General features: G+C 42.2%; 1 protein-coding gene across 1 annotated transcript; it reads left to right on the top strand.

Annotated features, from left to right (window-relative positions):
- The first annotated feature begins 9,574 nt into the window (after nucleotides 1–9,574).
- C3H15orf61 (chromosome 3 C15orf61 homolog) lies at nucleotides 9,575–14,069 on the top strand. Its single transcript, XM_038322796.1, has 2 exons — nucleotides 9,575–9,952; nucleotides 13,838–14,069. Exons 1-2 carry the CDS (start codon nucleotides 9,607–9,609, stop codon nucleotides 13,963–13,965), a joined length of 474 nt encoding a protein of 157 aa, XP_038178724.1. The 5' UTR covers nucleotides 9,575–9,606; the 3' UTR covers nucleotides 13,966–14,069.

The following is a 14,069-nucleotide window of genomic DNA, read 5'->3' as shown; positions in this document are numbered from 1 at the left end:
TTATCCATAGCGCAGTAATACTCACAGCCATCTAAACTATGACCAGATGCTCTCTCCATGAAAATGCAACTTTGACAAACTAAACTTTTATTTTGAATAAAAATCTAAACTTTCAAAAAATTATTTAAAAAAAGAACAGTAGAAGCTCAGGCATCTCATATAAAACCCATACTTAGGACTTGACAACAGATTTGGATTTGTGATCCATCCTTGGTATGCAAACTTTTTAACTTATGACTCTTACTTTATCTTTAAATGTACTTTTCAATATGCATATGAATAATTAATTGTAGGAAATTTTGTAGTTAATCTAATTTTGAAAAAATATTCATTCTTTCAGTTTGAGAATTATCATATATCCTTTTACCCCAAATTCTCTTTGATCCAGACAACCTTCTGGGCTAGATGGGCTATATTTTTAGTCTAGAAAGCTATTTCCTGAATCTTTATTTGTTTTTCAAGGCAGGGTTTCTCTGTATACTGTCCTGGAACTCGCTCTGCAGATCAGGCTGGCCTCAAACTCAGAGATCCACCTGCCTCTGCCTCCCAAGGGCTGTGATTAAAGGCATGGGCCACCACTGCCTGGTGCAATATTTCCTGACTCTTTAGTAATCATGCAACATGTCAGAGATGCTAGACTGTGTTACCTACATTTATATCTAAATCTGACACTTTTAAACTGTGGACAAACCATGAGTTTGTTATAGTACTGTCTGTGTAGGTTCAAATTCCAGTCCTAGAAACAGCTTGTTCTTGACTGCAGATGACACTACCCTCCTAATCCCTGAAATCATTTCCCCAGTTTGGAAATGAGGAAATGATACACTGCTGAGAACTGTTTACTGTGGGGCTCAGGGCAGCTTGGCTATACTGCTGCCATGACAGGCTAAATAGAAGCCAAAGATTAGGCCTAAATTTCAGTTTACCTTAAGGTAATACCTGGCTCCGGGAAAAGACCACAAAGACCATCCAGGCAACACCCAGGATGGGCCAATCAGCATCCAAAGGGAAAATACCTAACTTCCAAAGGAAATACCTAATGTTCCAACCATTATAAACAGGATCACTAGACATCCCTTAACCCAGCACACACCTATCCCCCTTCCGCTAAGAGATACCATTACCCGTAGACGAATGTCAGCTAATCAGAGGTCCTGAACCTTACCCCAACCTCTGCTATGATAAAAACTCTCCAATCTGGTATCACTGCTTAGGACACACAAAGGGTCCAAGCTCGAGCTTAAATAAAGTCTTTTTGCTTTTACATACAAATTCAGACTCCTTGGTGGTCTCTGGGGGACTCTGCAATCTGGCACAGCATTTACATGATGCCAACCAACCAAGACATAATAAATGTTCAGCAATTGATGGATATTGTGACATTGATATTAGTTCTCTCTGTGGTTACTGTAATGGTCTGCTCTGTCCCTTTAAGAGACAAGCCACACCCACTCCCCTGTCTGCTGAGGCAAGCTGATCTTCAGCTTCCAGCTTCAGTCCCTTCCCTTCCACCCCCCTCTCAGCAGCTTCTGTCTCTCCCTTCTCCCCACTTCTCCCTTCCTCTCACCTCTCTCTCTCCCTCCCTCCCTCCCTCCCTCCCTCCCTCCCTCCCTCCCTCCCTCCCTCCCTCCCTCTCTCTCTCTCTCTCTCTCTCTCTCTCTCTCTGCTCTTTCCCCTTCTCCCCTTCTCCTCCATAATCCAACTTCACTCTGCATGACGTGCCTATTCATCTTGGTCTCTCACACACCATGTGGCTCCCTGCCTGGGACTTGCTGCCCCTCATGGCCCACTGCAGCCATTTGGGGAACTGCGCTGTCCCTGCCTAGGACTGGCTCCTCTCAGGACCCGCTTCCAGCTGCCTACCACCACTTTGGGGACCTGCAGAGTGTTCTCGGACCCACTGCCGGCTGCCAGCTGCCACTCAGGCACCTGCGACATGGTCTCATGGCCTGCTGCCTGCTGCAGCCACTTGGGAAACCATACCATTTTACTTTTACCATTACAGTTGCTTTTAAGACACACAATAACATACAGGTAAAATGGTGTTATTATATACAAGGGAAATCATAAATGCAGATCAACGTTTTGAAAGTTTTCTCCAAATGGGGGAACAATGGAGAAAACTTAGTAGAATGAGATAAACATGAAAAATCCTATTCCATCTGAAAACATCATGGAATTCATTTCAAAAACCTTTACTGACAAACCATAAATCAGTGAATACTCTGCTATAATTCCATTATAAAATGATTCAGGGCCCCTTTAAATGGAGAACTCCCTCAGGGCAGTATTTGTGTATAGATCATTAAGTACTTAGACATAGAGACTGGGGAGGCAGCAGAAACAGTTAAAGCTAAAGGGTTAAAAGTCACTGTCAGTTGAAGATCAGCAATGGACCCAAAACATCTTTGGGATTTGATTTGAAATGATTCATGTTACAGACTTTTCATAAATATATCTGTCAATAAATAAGGTTAGTAGCCAGGGTCATAACTATCATCCATGCATAATATGAATTTAAATTAATTTGGCCATTTTTTCAAGGGTGACTCCAAACACTGACTATATATTATGAAGATTTGCAATTCTGGGAACATGCCCATGTGATGGACTCCATTATCTACCAGCAAATATGGTTATCTGGTTTACAAAGGTATAAACATATATTCTTGCCACCAGATTTCAGAGTGCCAACGCTTACACCAGACAATGGGAATAGAACTGCCTTTAATAAAATGCTCACTTGTAGCCAGAGGCAGGGTTTTTATACTTGATTTTGATAGATGATCTTGGATACATTTCATACCTATTTTGCAGTTTAATTTTGCCAACCGCCCAAATTAACATTTTAACTAAATTAGATTAAAACCATTGTTCCTATGTAGTATAAGTTCTTTTCTCCAGTATCACTTAAATACACTAATTGTATTCACTTTCATCCATCCCCACTTATTTAAGAATAGTGCTTACAATATGCCAAGTGCTGTACTAGGTACCGGGGCCACAAAGGTTTAGAAATCACATACATATTCTCAGCACTGGGAGGTTTGTATCACAGTGAAGGAGACAACAACAGAGAGTGTTTAGAAACAAGGTGTTTGAGGATAAAGTCATCAGATCCACTACTAACAGTAAATACTTTGCCAGAGTAATTCTTAGTGTCACTCTTTACAAGAACAGCCCCAACAGCCAATTCCTAGGAGCTTTCAGAATACCAATGAGTTCAGCAGAAGACTCAAGAAGATCTGGATAAGAATACAGCACTCTGAGGCTGGAAGGACAGCTCAGTGGTTAAATGGTTCAATTCCCAGAACCCACATGGTAGCTTGCACCTGTCTATAACTCCAGTTCTAGGCTTCTGACACCCTCACACAGACATACATGCAGGCAAACACCAATGAACACAAAATAAAAATAAATTATATTTTTAAAAAGGGAATATAGCTTTCCTTTCCTAGAAACTTCTTCCATGAATATTGCATAAAGCCCATATATATTGTCCTATATATTGACAAGATGATGTAATAGTACAGGATGGGGCAGTAAGTAGTGTTTGTTACCGATGAGAATGGGACAATTAAGGAACATTCGTTCAGCTGTAGGTGTAATGGTTTCAGTAAAATATTGCAGGTCCCCAAATGGCAGCAGTGGGCAGTGGGCCATGAGATCACATCACAGATCCCTGAGTGGCAGCAGGCAGCCAAGCGGGTTCCAAGACCATGGCAGGCCACGAAGGCAGCCGGGTCCCAGGTAGAAACCCATGTGGCAGATGAGAGACAGAGACAGATAGGCACACCATGCAGAGTGAAGTTGGGTATTTATTTAGTGGGTTATGGAAGGGAAGGGGAGAAGGGGGAAGAGAAGAAAGAGAGAGAGAAAGAGAGAGAGAGAGAGAGAGAGAGAGAGAGAGAGAGAGAGAGAGAGAGAACAGAGAGGAGAGGAAGGGGAGAAGTGGGAAGAAGGGAGAGACAGAAGCTGCTGCTGAGAGGGGGCGGAAGGGAAGGGACTGAAGCTGGAAGCTGAAGATCAGCTTGCCTAAGCAAGGAGTGGGTTTGGCTTGTCTCTTAAAGAGACAGGACAGACCATTACAGTAAGGGGTACCTAAATCCACTTTAGTGCTGAGCTTGGCTTAGAGGGCATTGAACCATTAAGCAGAGATGGGTGCTGAAGAAGCCTGGGACTAAAATTATTTTGGCTACCTGTGATAACATCTAACCATGCTGGAGTAAGAATTGGACAAAATCATCTCCTTAGTCTTTCCTTGAAACAAAAGCCATTAAGCCCCAAACAGGAAATTTTAAATTAAATCTTAAACATAAACATTTAATCCCCATTTTTTATGTCTTCCATCTTTTACTACCATGCTGACATATGTGTGGAAGTATGATTTCTTTAAGGTTTCCTGTGAGAATGTAAGTGAATTAAAATCTACATCCTTATCCTACTTTGTTTTAAATCACATTATTACAATACATCTGCCTATCTACAGATGATACCTCCCAAGATCCCCAGAAAATATCTGAAACCTCAGATATACTGAACTTTTTATGTCAGGTAATGAGGACTACTTTACATAAGCAATCAGGATCTCACTCTAAGCTTGTAAAAACATGAGAGCTGGGTGTGGTGAGGCACACCTATACTTCCTGCTACTTGAAAGCTTGAGGTGGCAGCAGCTGCTAAGGCTGAGGTCAGCCTGGGTAACACACTGAGACCTTGTCTCAAAGTACAAACAAAAAAGCAAGCAAACAAAAAAGACCCTACAATAACAACATGAAAATAAATACACACACACACATAAAGAGATATTCTTTCTCTAGATCCCTAATAAACACTAACAATGAGGGCTGAGTGCTTCGCTCAGTACTAGAGCAGTTGCTTAGCATGCAAGAGATGCTGAATAAGCCCCACACAACTGAAAACATAAGAAGATATAAAATCATGGACATACAGTTGATATGTGTAATTCATAGATCAAATATTACAAATATGAACAGTGATGCTGTAAATATTCTAGTCCATGTGCTTTGGAGAACATACAGGCATGATTTATGTTAGGTATTGCTGTAGACTGAATGTGTTTCCCTCCACATATATCCACGCTCATATGGTGAAGCCTAGTGTGACTACATTTGGAAACAGGGCCTGAGAGGTGCTAAAGGTTAAAAATGTCAGTAAAGTGGAGCTGAAATCTGAGAGGGGTTGTCAAGAGTAGGGTCACCATGTGAGGATACCATGCTAAGGCAGCCATCTGCTAGCCAGGAAGGAAACTCTCAGAGGAGCAGAACTGGTCAATACCTTGCATGCCCTGGTTAGAAAAACATTTCTGTTGTTTAAAATCACCCAGCGAATGACATTTTTTGTTATGGTAGATCGAATAAAACAATATAGGTATAGACCTAGGAGCAGTACAAGGTCTGTGTCATAAGTCATGCATATGAGGGTAAGGTGAGAGCACAGTGAGTTGAAGGTCAGCCTGGGAAATATAACAAGACTATCACACATACACACAGGAAGGGGCTGGGGGGGGGGGGGTAAAAGTTCCAATTAGGGGCTGGAGAGATGACTCAGGGTTAAGAGCACTGGCTGCTCTTCCAGAGGACCAGGGTTCAGTTCCTAGCACTTACATAGTAATTCCCAATCAGCAGCAATTCCAGTCCCAACAGATCTGATGCTCTCTTCTGGCTTCTACCCGCACAAGACATGCACATGGTACACAGACATACAGGCAGGCAAAATACCCAAACAGAATATAAAAAAGTAAGTCTTTAAAAAAAATGCAACTGCTCTACTTTGGAAAAGCTTTCCCCATATTCTCAAACCTTCAAATTTTCTGTCTTTTTGACTCTGGTTATTCTAAAGGGTATGTGATGCTATCTTATTGTGACTTTAATGTCCACCTCTCAAACAATGGTTGAAATTATGCACATTTTACACATTTATTGCACACCAGGATGTCTTCATTTCTGATATGTCCAGTTCTCTACCTTTCTATGGGACTGTGTTTTCCTTAATAATTTTTAGGAGAGAATTTTAATATTTAGGAGAGCATTAAATATACATACATGTGACAAACTATTTGCATGACTAGAAGACTCCCAAGTTTTGGCATATTAGTGAGGTGACACAGTGTTTGTTGACTTATTTTTTCTGGTCTGTAGAACATTCTAAAATGGAGAATGGCCCACCTATCTACTTTCATTGGAAGAACTTTTTTACATTAGAATAGAAAAGAGGGGAGAGTCAAACAGTCTACCCTAAGGAAACTCTTCATCTGTTATGAGGTTTACCCAACACAGCAGTGGCCAACATTAGTCCTTTTGTTCACTAGCTTTTTTTGTTTTTGCTTTTTTTGTTGTTTTGTTTTTCAAGACAGGGTTTCTCTGTAGTTTTTGAGCCTGTACTGGAACTAGCTCTTGTAGACCAGGCTGGCCTCGAACTCACAGAGATTCGCCTGCCTCTGCCTCCCAAGTGCTGGAATTAAAGGTGTGCGCCACCACTGCCTGGCCTGTTCACTAGCCTTTTCAAAGCCTGCATAATGACAAAAATCAGTGAATTTATGTAATACTTGGTTATCCATATCAGTAGCTTGCTTTTTTAAATCTCATACGCACAGAGAGCCATTTTAGGGTTGACAAGAGACTTGGCTCTAGAGGGGATCCCAAGTGTCCACGGGATTGTCCCCAGCTAGGTTCTTGGGCAGCAGAGGAGAGAGTGCCTGAACTGTCCTTGCCCCACTATCACACTGATGATTATCTCGAACATCACCATAGAATTTTCATCTGGTGAAGGATGGAGATAGTGACAGAGATCCTCATCAGAGCAAGGACTGAGCTCCCAAGGTCCAGTTGAAGGGCAGAAGGAGGGAGAAGCAAGGAAGTCAGGACTTCCAGGTTGGTCCACCCACTGAGGTAGTGTGCCTATTCTAATGGGAGCTCACCAAATACAGCTGGACCAGAACTGAACGAGCATGTGATCAAACTGCACTCTCTGATTGTGGCTGACAATGGGGTGACTGAGAAGCCATTGATAAAGGCACTGGGACTTATTTTTACTGCATGTTCTGGCTTTTTGGGACCCTAGTCTATTTGGATGCACAGCTTCCTAGGCCTGGATGTAGGGGGGAGGGGCTTGGACTTCCCACAGGGCAGGCTTTCCTGCCCTCTCTCAAGCAGGGAGGGGGAGGGAGAAGGGTGAGTGAGAGAGCAGGAGGGGAATGGGAGGAGGGGAGGAAGTGTAAATTTTTGAATGGAAAAATAAAAAAATAAAAATAAATAATTGGTTTCTCTGGAAAGATCAGGATTTTTCTGAATAATTTTCAGTCAAAGCAGAAGATGCAAGAAACAATTGGCAGCTGTACCATAATGAAAACAAACCAGGGCTGAAGGTACAGGGAGAGTGGGGCTGGCCAGGCATCCTCCTTAGGACAGTTCTTGGTTTGCCCTTACCTGCGTCTTCACTGGCCAGGCATCCTCCTTAGGACAGTTCTTGGTTTGCCCTTACCTGCATCTTCACTGGCCAGGCATCCTCCTTACGACAGTTCTTGGTTTGCCCTTACCTGCGTCTTCACTGGCTAGGCATCCTCTACTCTTTGCCACTTTCTGAGTCTGGTTCTGCAAACCCCACGTTTATTATTTTGTCTACCTGACTTACTTCTTACAAATCCCTTCCCCACTCAAAACAAAACACAAGACAACAGACCATCCTTGATTTTGATGTGGTGCCAGTTTGCCTATTAAATTACTATTTAAGAAATGTATAAATGTTTGTAAATAAACATTTTGCATTCATAATTTACTTTATATGTTGGAATTCTGTGAAGCTCTGGTCTGAAAAGGGGCTCTACTGCTTTTAAAACTTGACTTTGAAGATGATGGTACTGCAGCATTTCCCCACCTCCTTCCAACAATCCTAGCCATTCTTCTCCATAGCTAAACACATCATGCCTCTGCCTAAATTTTCTTCTGCAAAAAATTGTTATCTAATAAGAAATCTTCTAAAGTTCAAACTATTTGCATAACTATAAAACCTCCTAAATATTTGACGTATTTGCAGAATGAACTCATTGTTGACTAACTCAAAAAATGGAGACTATAAAAATTCCTTCTTGAATTTTCAGCAAATAATAATTGTTATATGGTTCCTACACACATAATTAACTCATTTGCATAAGGTGCTTTCCAGACACCTCATCCTATTTATGTGCTCTCTCCACATAAGTTAAGGACAAATATGAGCTAACGATACTTCAGAAAAATGGTGGTAGAACAAACGGTGGGGCTGCGTCCCGCCACCTGGCTAGCTTTACACCCGAAATAATTACACGGAAACTGTATTCTTTTAAACACTGCCTGGCCCAGTTAGTTTCAGCCTCTTATTGGCTAATTCTCACATCTTGCATTAACCCATATTTAGTAATCTATGTAGCACCACGAGGTGGTGGCTTACCAGGAAGGATCTTAGCCTGCATCTCTCTCAGAGAGGAGAGGCATGGCGACTGCCTGAGGTGTCTGCCTGACTCAGTGCTTTCTTTCTCCCACAATTCTGTTCTGTCTACTCCGCCTACCTAATTTTCTGTCCCATTAAAGGGCCAAGGCAGTTTCTTTATTAACCAATGAAAGTAACACATAGACAGATAACCCTCCTCCATCAATGTAAGGTACCTCAAGATGCTATAAAACTTGAGAAATGCTTTCCTTACAGTAAGAGATAAAAGTAATTGAAGCAGGGCAGTGGCAGTGCAAGCCTTTAACCCCAGTACTCAGGAGGCAGAGGCAGGCGGATCTCGCCAGCCTGGTCTACAAAGCTAGTCCCAAAGCTACAGAGAAACCCTGTCTCAAAAAAAAAAAAAAAGGGGGGGGGGGGAGTAATTGGATTATGTAGGTTGGTGACCGCCATATCCTGTCCTGGTATTTACCCAGGAATCTCTGAGCTTCAGGGCACTGAATGAGGGAGGCTTCTTTCTTCTTTTCAGGTTTGTTGAGAAGCACCATTTGTGCTTCTTTGTTTTGAGACAGGCGCTCCTCTGTGTAGCCCAGGCTGGCCTCCAACTCCCCATCCTCACACCTCAGCCTCTCAGGGCTGTGTTTACCGGCAAGTGCTGCCACACCTGGCCTGGAACCCTTTTTAACCTTGCACTATCTAGGATTCTGGCAGGAAAGTGAAGGCAACTGTAAGGACTTCGGGACACACGTGTTTCCCAGGTCACCAGATGTCAAGGCCGGGCACACCTCCGGCTCCTCAGCATCCCTGAGGATTTCCCTGGAGCCCATTGCCTGAATCCTGCCAGTCGCTCAGGTTGGCTGTTTAACATGTGCATTTCCCCTGCTCCACGTTTACAAACGATACCTGAGGCCACGGGTGACACTTTTTCAGATTTGTGCCGTCGCTCCGCCCTCCCGTCCGCCCGAGGCCGCGGGCCGCTTTGCGGCACGCCTGCAGCCCGGACCGCCAAGGCCGCTCTCCCCGGCGCGCCGCCCTCTGGGCGTTCCCTGCCCAAGCCAAGCGTGGTGAGGGGGAGTGCGCGTGCGCACGCGCTCCAGGCGGCCCCGCCCCCAAGGGCGCGCCCCCAGGGGTCCGGGGCCTGCTCCTTGGCCTGGCCCGGGCATGGAGGCCCTGCGGAGGGCCCACGAGGCCGCGCTGCGGCTGCTGCTGTGCAGGCCCTGGGCCGTGGGCGCCGCCTCCCGCCCGAAGCCCCGCGCCTCGGAGGTGCTGACGCGGCACCTGCTGCAGCGGCGCCTGCCGCACTGGACTTCCTTCTGCGTGCCCTACAGTGCGGTCCACAACGACCAGTTCGGCCTGTCGCACTTCAACTGGCCCGTGCCGGGCGCCAACTACCACGTCCTGCGCACCGGCTGCTTCCCCTTCATCAAGTACCACTGCTCCAAAGCGCCTTGGCAGAACCTGGCCCTGCAGAACCGCTTCTTCACGGCGCTCAAGGTCATCAATCTGGGTGAGTGGCGGCGCCCTCGCCTGACCCGGGCACTCCTTCGGCCCGGCGGGCGGTTGCTGGTCCCCAGGCACGCTGCTCAGGCCCGGCGGGCTGCCTGCATCACCCCTGAGGTCGTGCCCTGCCACTGTCCACGCCGGAGGACCCTGCCTTAGGCAGGGAACGCCCCCACTTGGACAGTGGCTCTGAAGTTGCTGAGCAGGAGTCATTCCTGCGCTTGTCACTGGGAGCCTTTGGAGGACAAAAACTGGACGGACTTTTAAAAGTTTCTTTGTCTTCTTTATGTGAAACCTCAGCAAGTGTGTTTTGCTAAGAGCAGTAGGTTCTCTCCAGGCATCATAATTTTCTCAGGTGCTAGATTTAAAAAGGCATTTGAAAGAGGCTGCCTCCTCAGGACTTGTGTTCCTGGCGATCTAATTCTGGCTGTGTCTCCTCCCGGTAGATGTCCATGTTCTTTTGGTTTAACAGCAGGTCAATATCATGGATCGTAGATGTGATAGCATTTTATAGATCAGGGAAAAATACAAGCCCTCGAGATGTTTCGGACCTATTAATAGGTACTAAAAAATTAATTTAGATTTCAATTTCAGTCACTCAAACTCTACACAAGGAAGCCGAATCAGTATAATTTTTATTTTTTTATTCAAAATTACACTAACCTGTACAGCTGTTCTAGTACTATATATAATCCAATAGTTCATTAAATTAAATAAGACATGGTCAGTGTTGCTTATAACTCATATGTCACTTACGGGATTTGTGAACTATTGTCCCACTGGCACTGCCCTGGGCTTAATCCAGGAAGGAGATTATAAACAATATATATAATCCTTTTAAAATGTCTCATTGCTTGGCTGATGGACTACACAGAGCTATGCCCCCTACTTCTGAGGTTGGTGTAGAGTTGCTAGGAGATGATTTAGAAACTGGAGACTGAAAGCATGTGCGAAGGCTGGAGTGCTGACTAGTTGTGAAAATGAGTTTGTGGTTAGCATTTTCAGGATCAGTAGGAATCATCCTTTTCCAAGTATGGAGTGATAGTTAGGAAAGCTGTAAGGCCGAGGGGCAGGGTAACAACTGAATAGACTGGATTTAAATGTCACATTTAAAAGTCGCATTTCCTTTAAGATACCAATCATGATTACAGGCTCTCTTTCAGGTGTCAGTCATTAAGACACCAAAAGAAGAAAAAAATTCACTGTCCCACATAGAAAATAAAACCTTTTCAAAAAACCAACAGATTTTTTTTTTTTGTCTTTTAATGTGGAAGTGCAATTTAATAGTCTGGGGGCTTCTAGAAATTCTTTAAAAATGCAGCTTTGGATGGGAAGAAGAGTTCGAAGTGCAGCCAAGGGAGACCGCGTTCCCCCACTCTGAAATATTTTTCTGGGGTTTTTACCAGTATAGTAATATTTATTTTGCATTTTTTTTGTCTGAACTAAGGGAAATGTGAATTAAGTAACAGGATCCTAGTCTGTGATGTACAGTTTACCCCTCTGGATCATCAAGTCCTTAGTCGGTAATAAGAATACAAACGATTTTATTCCTCATCCTCCCTTCTAAATGAGTAGTAAATCAGAACAATTCATCTTCTGTTTTGTAAATAAGGATTTCTATTTACTCATTTTCCCTTTCCTCTCCACCTTCCCTTCCAAGGATCCTACATTTAACTGATGCTTTATCAGCCTAAGTATCCTGCTGGGAAATAAATTAAGATTTAAGAAAAGCAACTTACACTTGGAATAAATGAGTAATAGAAGCCTTACTACAAAGTTCCAGTTGTTCTAAGTGCCTAATTCAACAATAGTTTATCTACCGTTCAGTTAACTCAAAATGAATTATTAATACAAAGAACTGTTTTTCAAGTTCATTTTGATGTTCTCTGTCTCTGGTAGTCTGAATTTTTTTGTCATAGAATCTTAAAGATTTTGATTTTGATGCATACAATTTTTTTAATCTGTAAAGTATAGAGGCAACAAAGCTTCCTCGTTATTGCATTATTCTCTGCATTCTAGGGTGGAAAAAAATACAAAAAACTCAATTCATTCCAACAGAGAATTTCTGACTCCCTTATCAACTCTGACCCCTGTCAGTAAGCATGACTGATAATGGTTTCTTCATGGGCTTATTATTAACTAGTAATAATTAATTAGTTCTTTATTAATAGGGGACATTTATTTGTATGATGTTTTCAAAATTATACATTTTAAAATAATATTTAACTTAAAGATGTGGTAAACACCATAAAAAATAACTCTCAGGGTCACTACCATTCCTTACACTCCACCCACCCTTAATGTTGATTTGGAAGGTACCTTGTGTCTATCTTACTCTCAGTATATATAGAAAACTAATGATTGCTTCTAAGGCCCTTTTAAATTCCTCATCCCATGGGTTTTCAGATTTTGGAGTGGTAGTGTCATGTTGGAATTCATTTTTTTATTATTTCAACCTGTACCCCACACTCCTATTTTACATTTGCCTTACCTTGTTAGCCTGCCTTCCCACCGCATACCGCTTGATTTTCTGTTTCTTTTTTTCTTATCCTTTTGGATGAATGATTTGCAAATAGCAAATTATTATTATAGTTTTTGAGGATTTGTTTTTGACCCTTGAAACATTTGAGATTCTTTGGGGGCACAATGAGGACAACGACAGCAGTATACTGTAGAAAGTTTCCTGGGAGCACCAGGGGATTCTGTGGTGATAAATTACGAACTGTAACCTGGTATGTTCCCAAAGTAGAGAAGGACCTGAGCAGGAGACACTGTCTCCTCAGCCCACCGTTTCATTGCCAGCTGGTGAAGTCTCCTCTGTTACACAGGTCCAAAGGGAGCATAACACAGTGAGGCTATTCCTGCAGCAAAGGAAGAAAAATCAGCAGTACGATCAGTGTTGAATGTGTGTTGGTTTCTCTATTAACTAGAAAGAGATTTTCCAAATGAGCAGTTATCATTTTGAATTGCCTCTTTCTGTCCATTTCCCACATGGAAGCAATAAAATTAATACTTTTGTAGGGCCTACAATATTTGTTTTTGATCTGTGTGCCTGTGGTTTTATACACACACACACACACACACACATATGCAGTGTGTTTTTAATATGTTAATAATCATTGATTTTAAATAAGTGCCTTAAAAGTTAAGAATTCTGGAAGACTGTTTTGCATTCAACATAGCATCATATGCATATGAATCCATATTTCTGGGTAGTATATGTTCAGTTTGATATATAACATGCAGCAGTTAATCTCAAATAAAACAGGGAAACCTTATGAATGGCAATCTTGAAAGAGAGACTTTTTGGAATTCATGTAGATAAGGTGAAACGAGATTGTTTTCAAATCAGTTACAAAATAATGAAAGTTCTTTGTCATGCCAGGTACACTAAAATATTCCTAAAAGTTATATTTTGCTTTAGATTTTGAAGATAATTTTTTGACCAGTTTCTTAGTTGAACAAAAATTTCCCTATCCATCAGTGTTCCTATCTAACTTGCAGAACAACAAAGTGGACCTAGTAAATTTAGCTTAAAGCAAATAGGGACATTTACAACCAAATTAATGAATACTCTTTTCTGCTTATTTGTGAGAATATAAAATTACTTCATAATTAATTGAAGATAATGAATTAAGCAAGTGCTCTGCATTAAAATTTATATCAGTCTCATCTATGGTTTTAAAAATCTAGGCTCACATAATTGCCACTATGTCCCACAGAGATAAAGTCCAGCTCTTCAGTAATCATAGTGAGTGTCTAGTCATATGTTTCTGTGTCTATAGCTTTATGTCAACATTGCTGAAGACAGTTTACAATCAGTAACATGACATGTTAGTACATGATTAATAAGTACTGATCTTCTCATGTAACATATTCATTTGTTTTCTAGGTATCCCGACTTTATTATATGGACTTGGCTCCTGGTTATTTGCCAGAGTCACAGAGACTGTTCATACCAGTTACGGACCAATAACAATCTATTTTCTAAATAAAGAAGATGAAGGTGCCATGTATTGAAAATGTGTATTGGAAAATATAAATGTCAATGAATTTGTTCCATGCATGTGTATGTGAAATATTTATTTTTGATTCTTTAAAATAAAATGCTGGCAAACACCTTT

The sequence above is a fragment of the Arvicola amphibius genome, chromosome 3, assembly GCF_903992535.2.
Source record: "Arvicola amphibius chromosome 3, mArvAmp1.2, whole genome shotgun sequence".
Classification (NCBI taxonomy): domain Eukaryota; kingdom Metazoa; phylum Chordata; class Mammalia; order Rodentia; family Cricetidae; genus Arvicola; species Arvicola amphibius.
The sequence above is the reverse complement of the archived record's forward strand: the minus strand, read 5'-3'. Positions and strand labels throughout refer to the sequence as shown.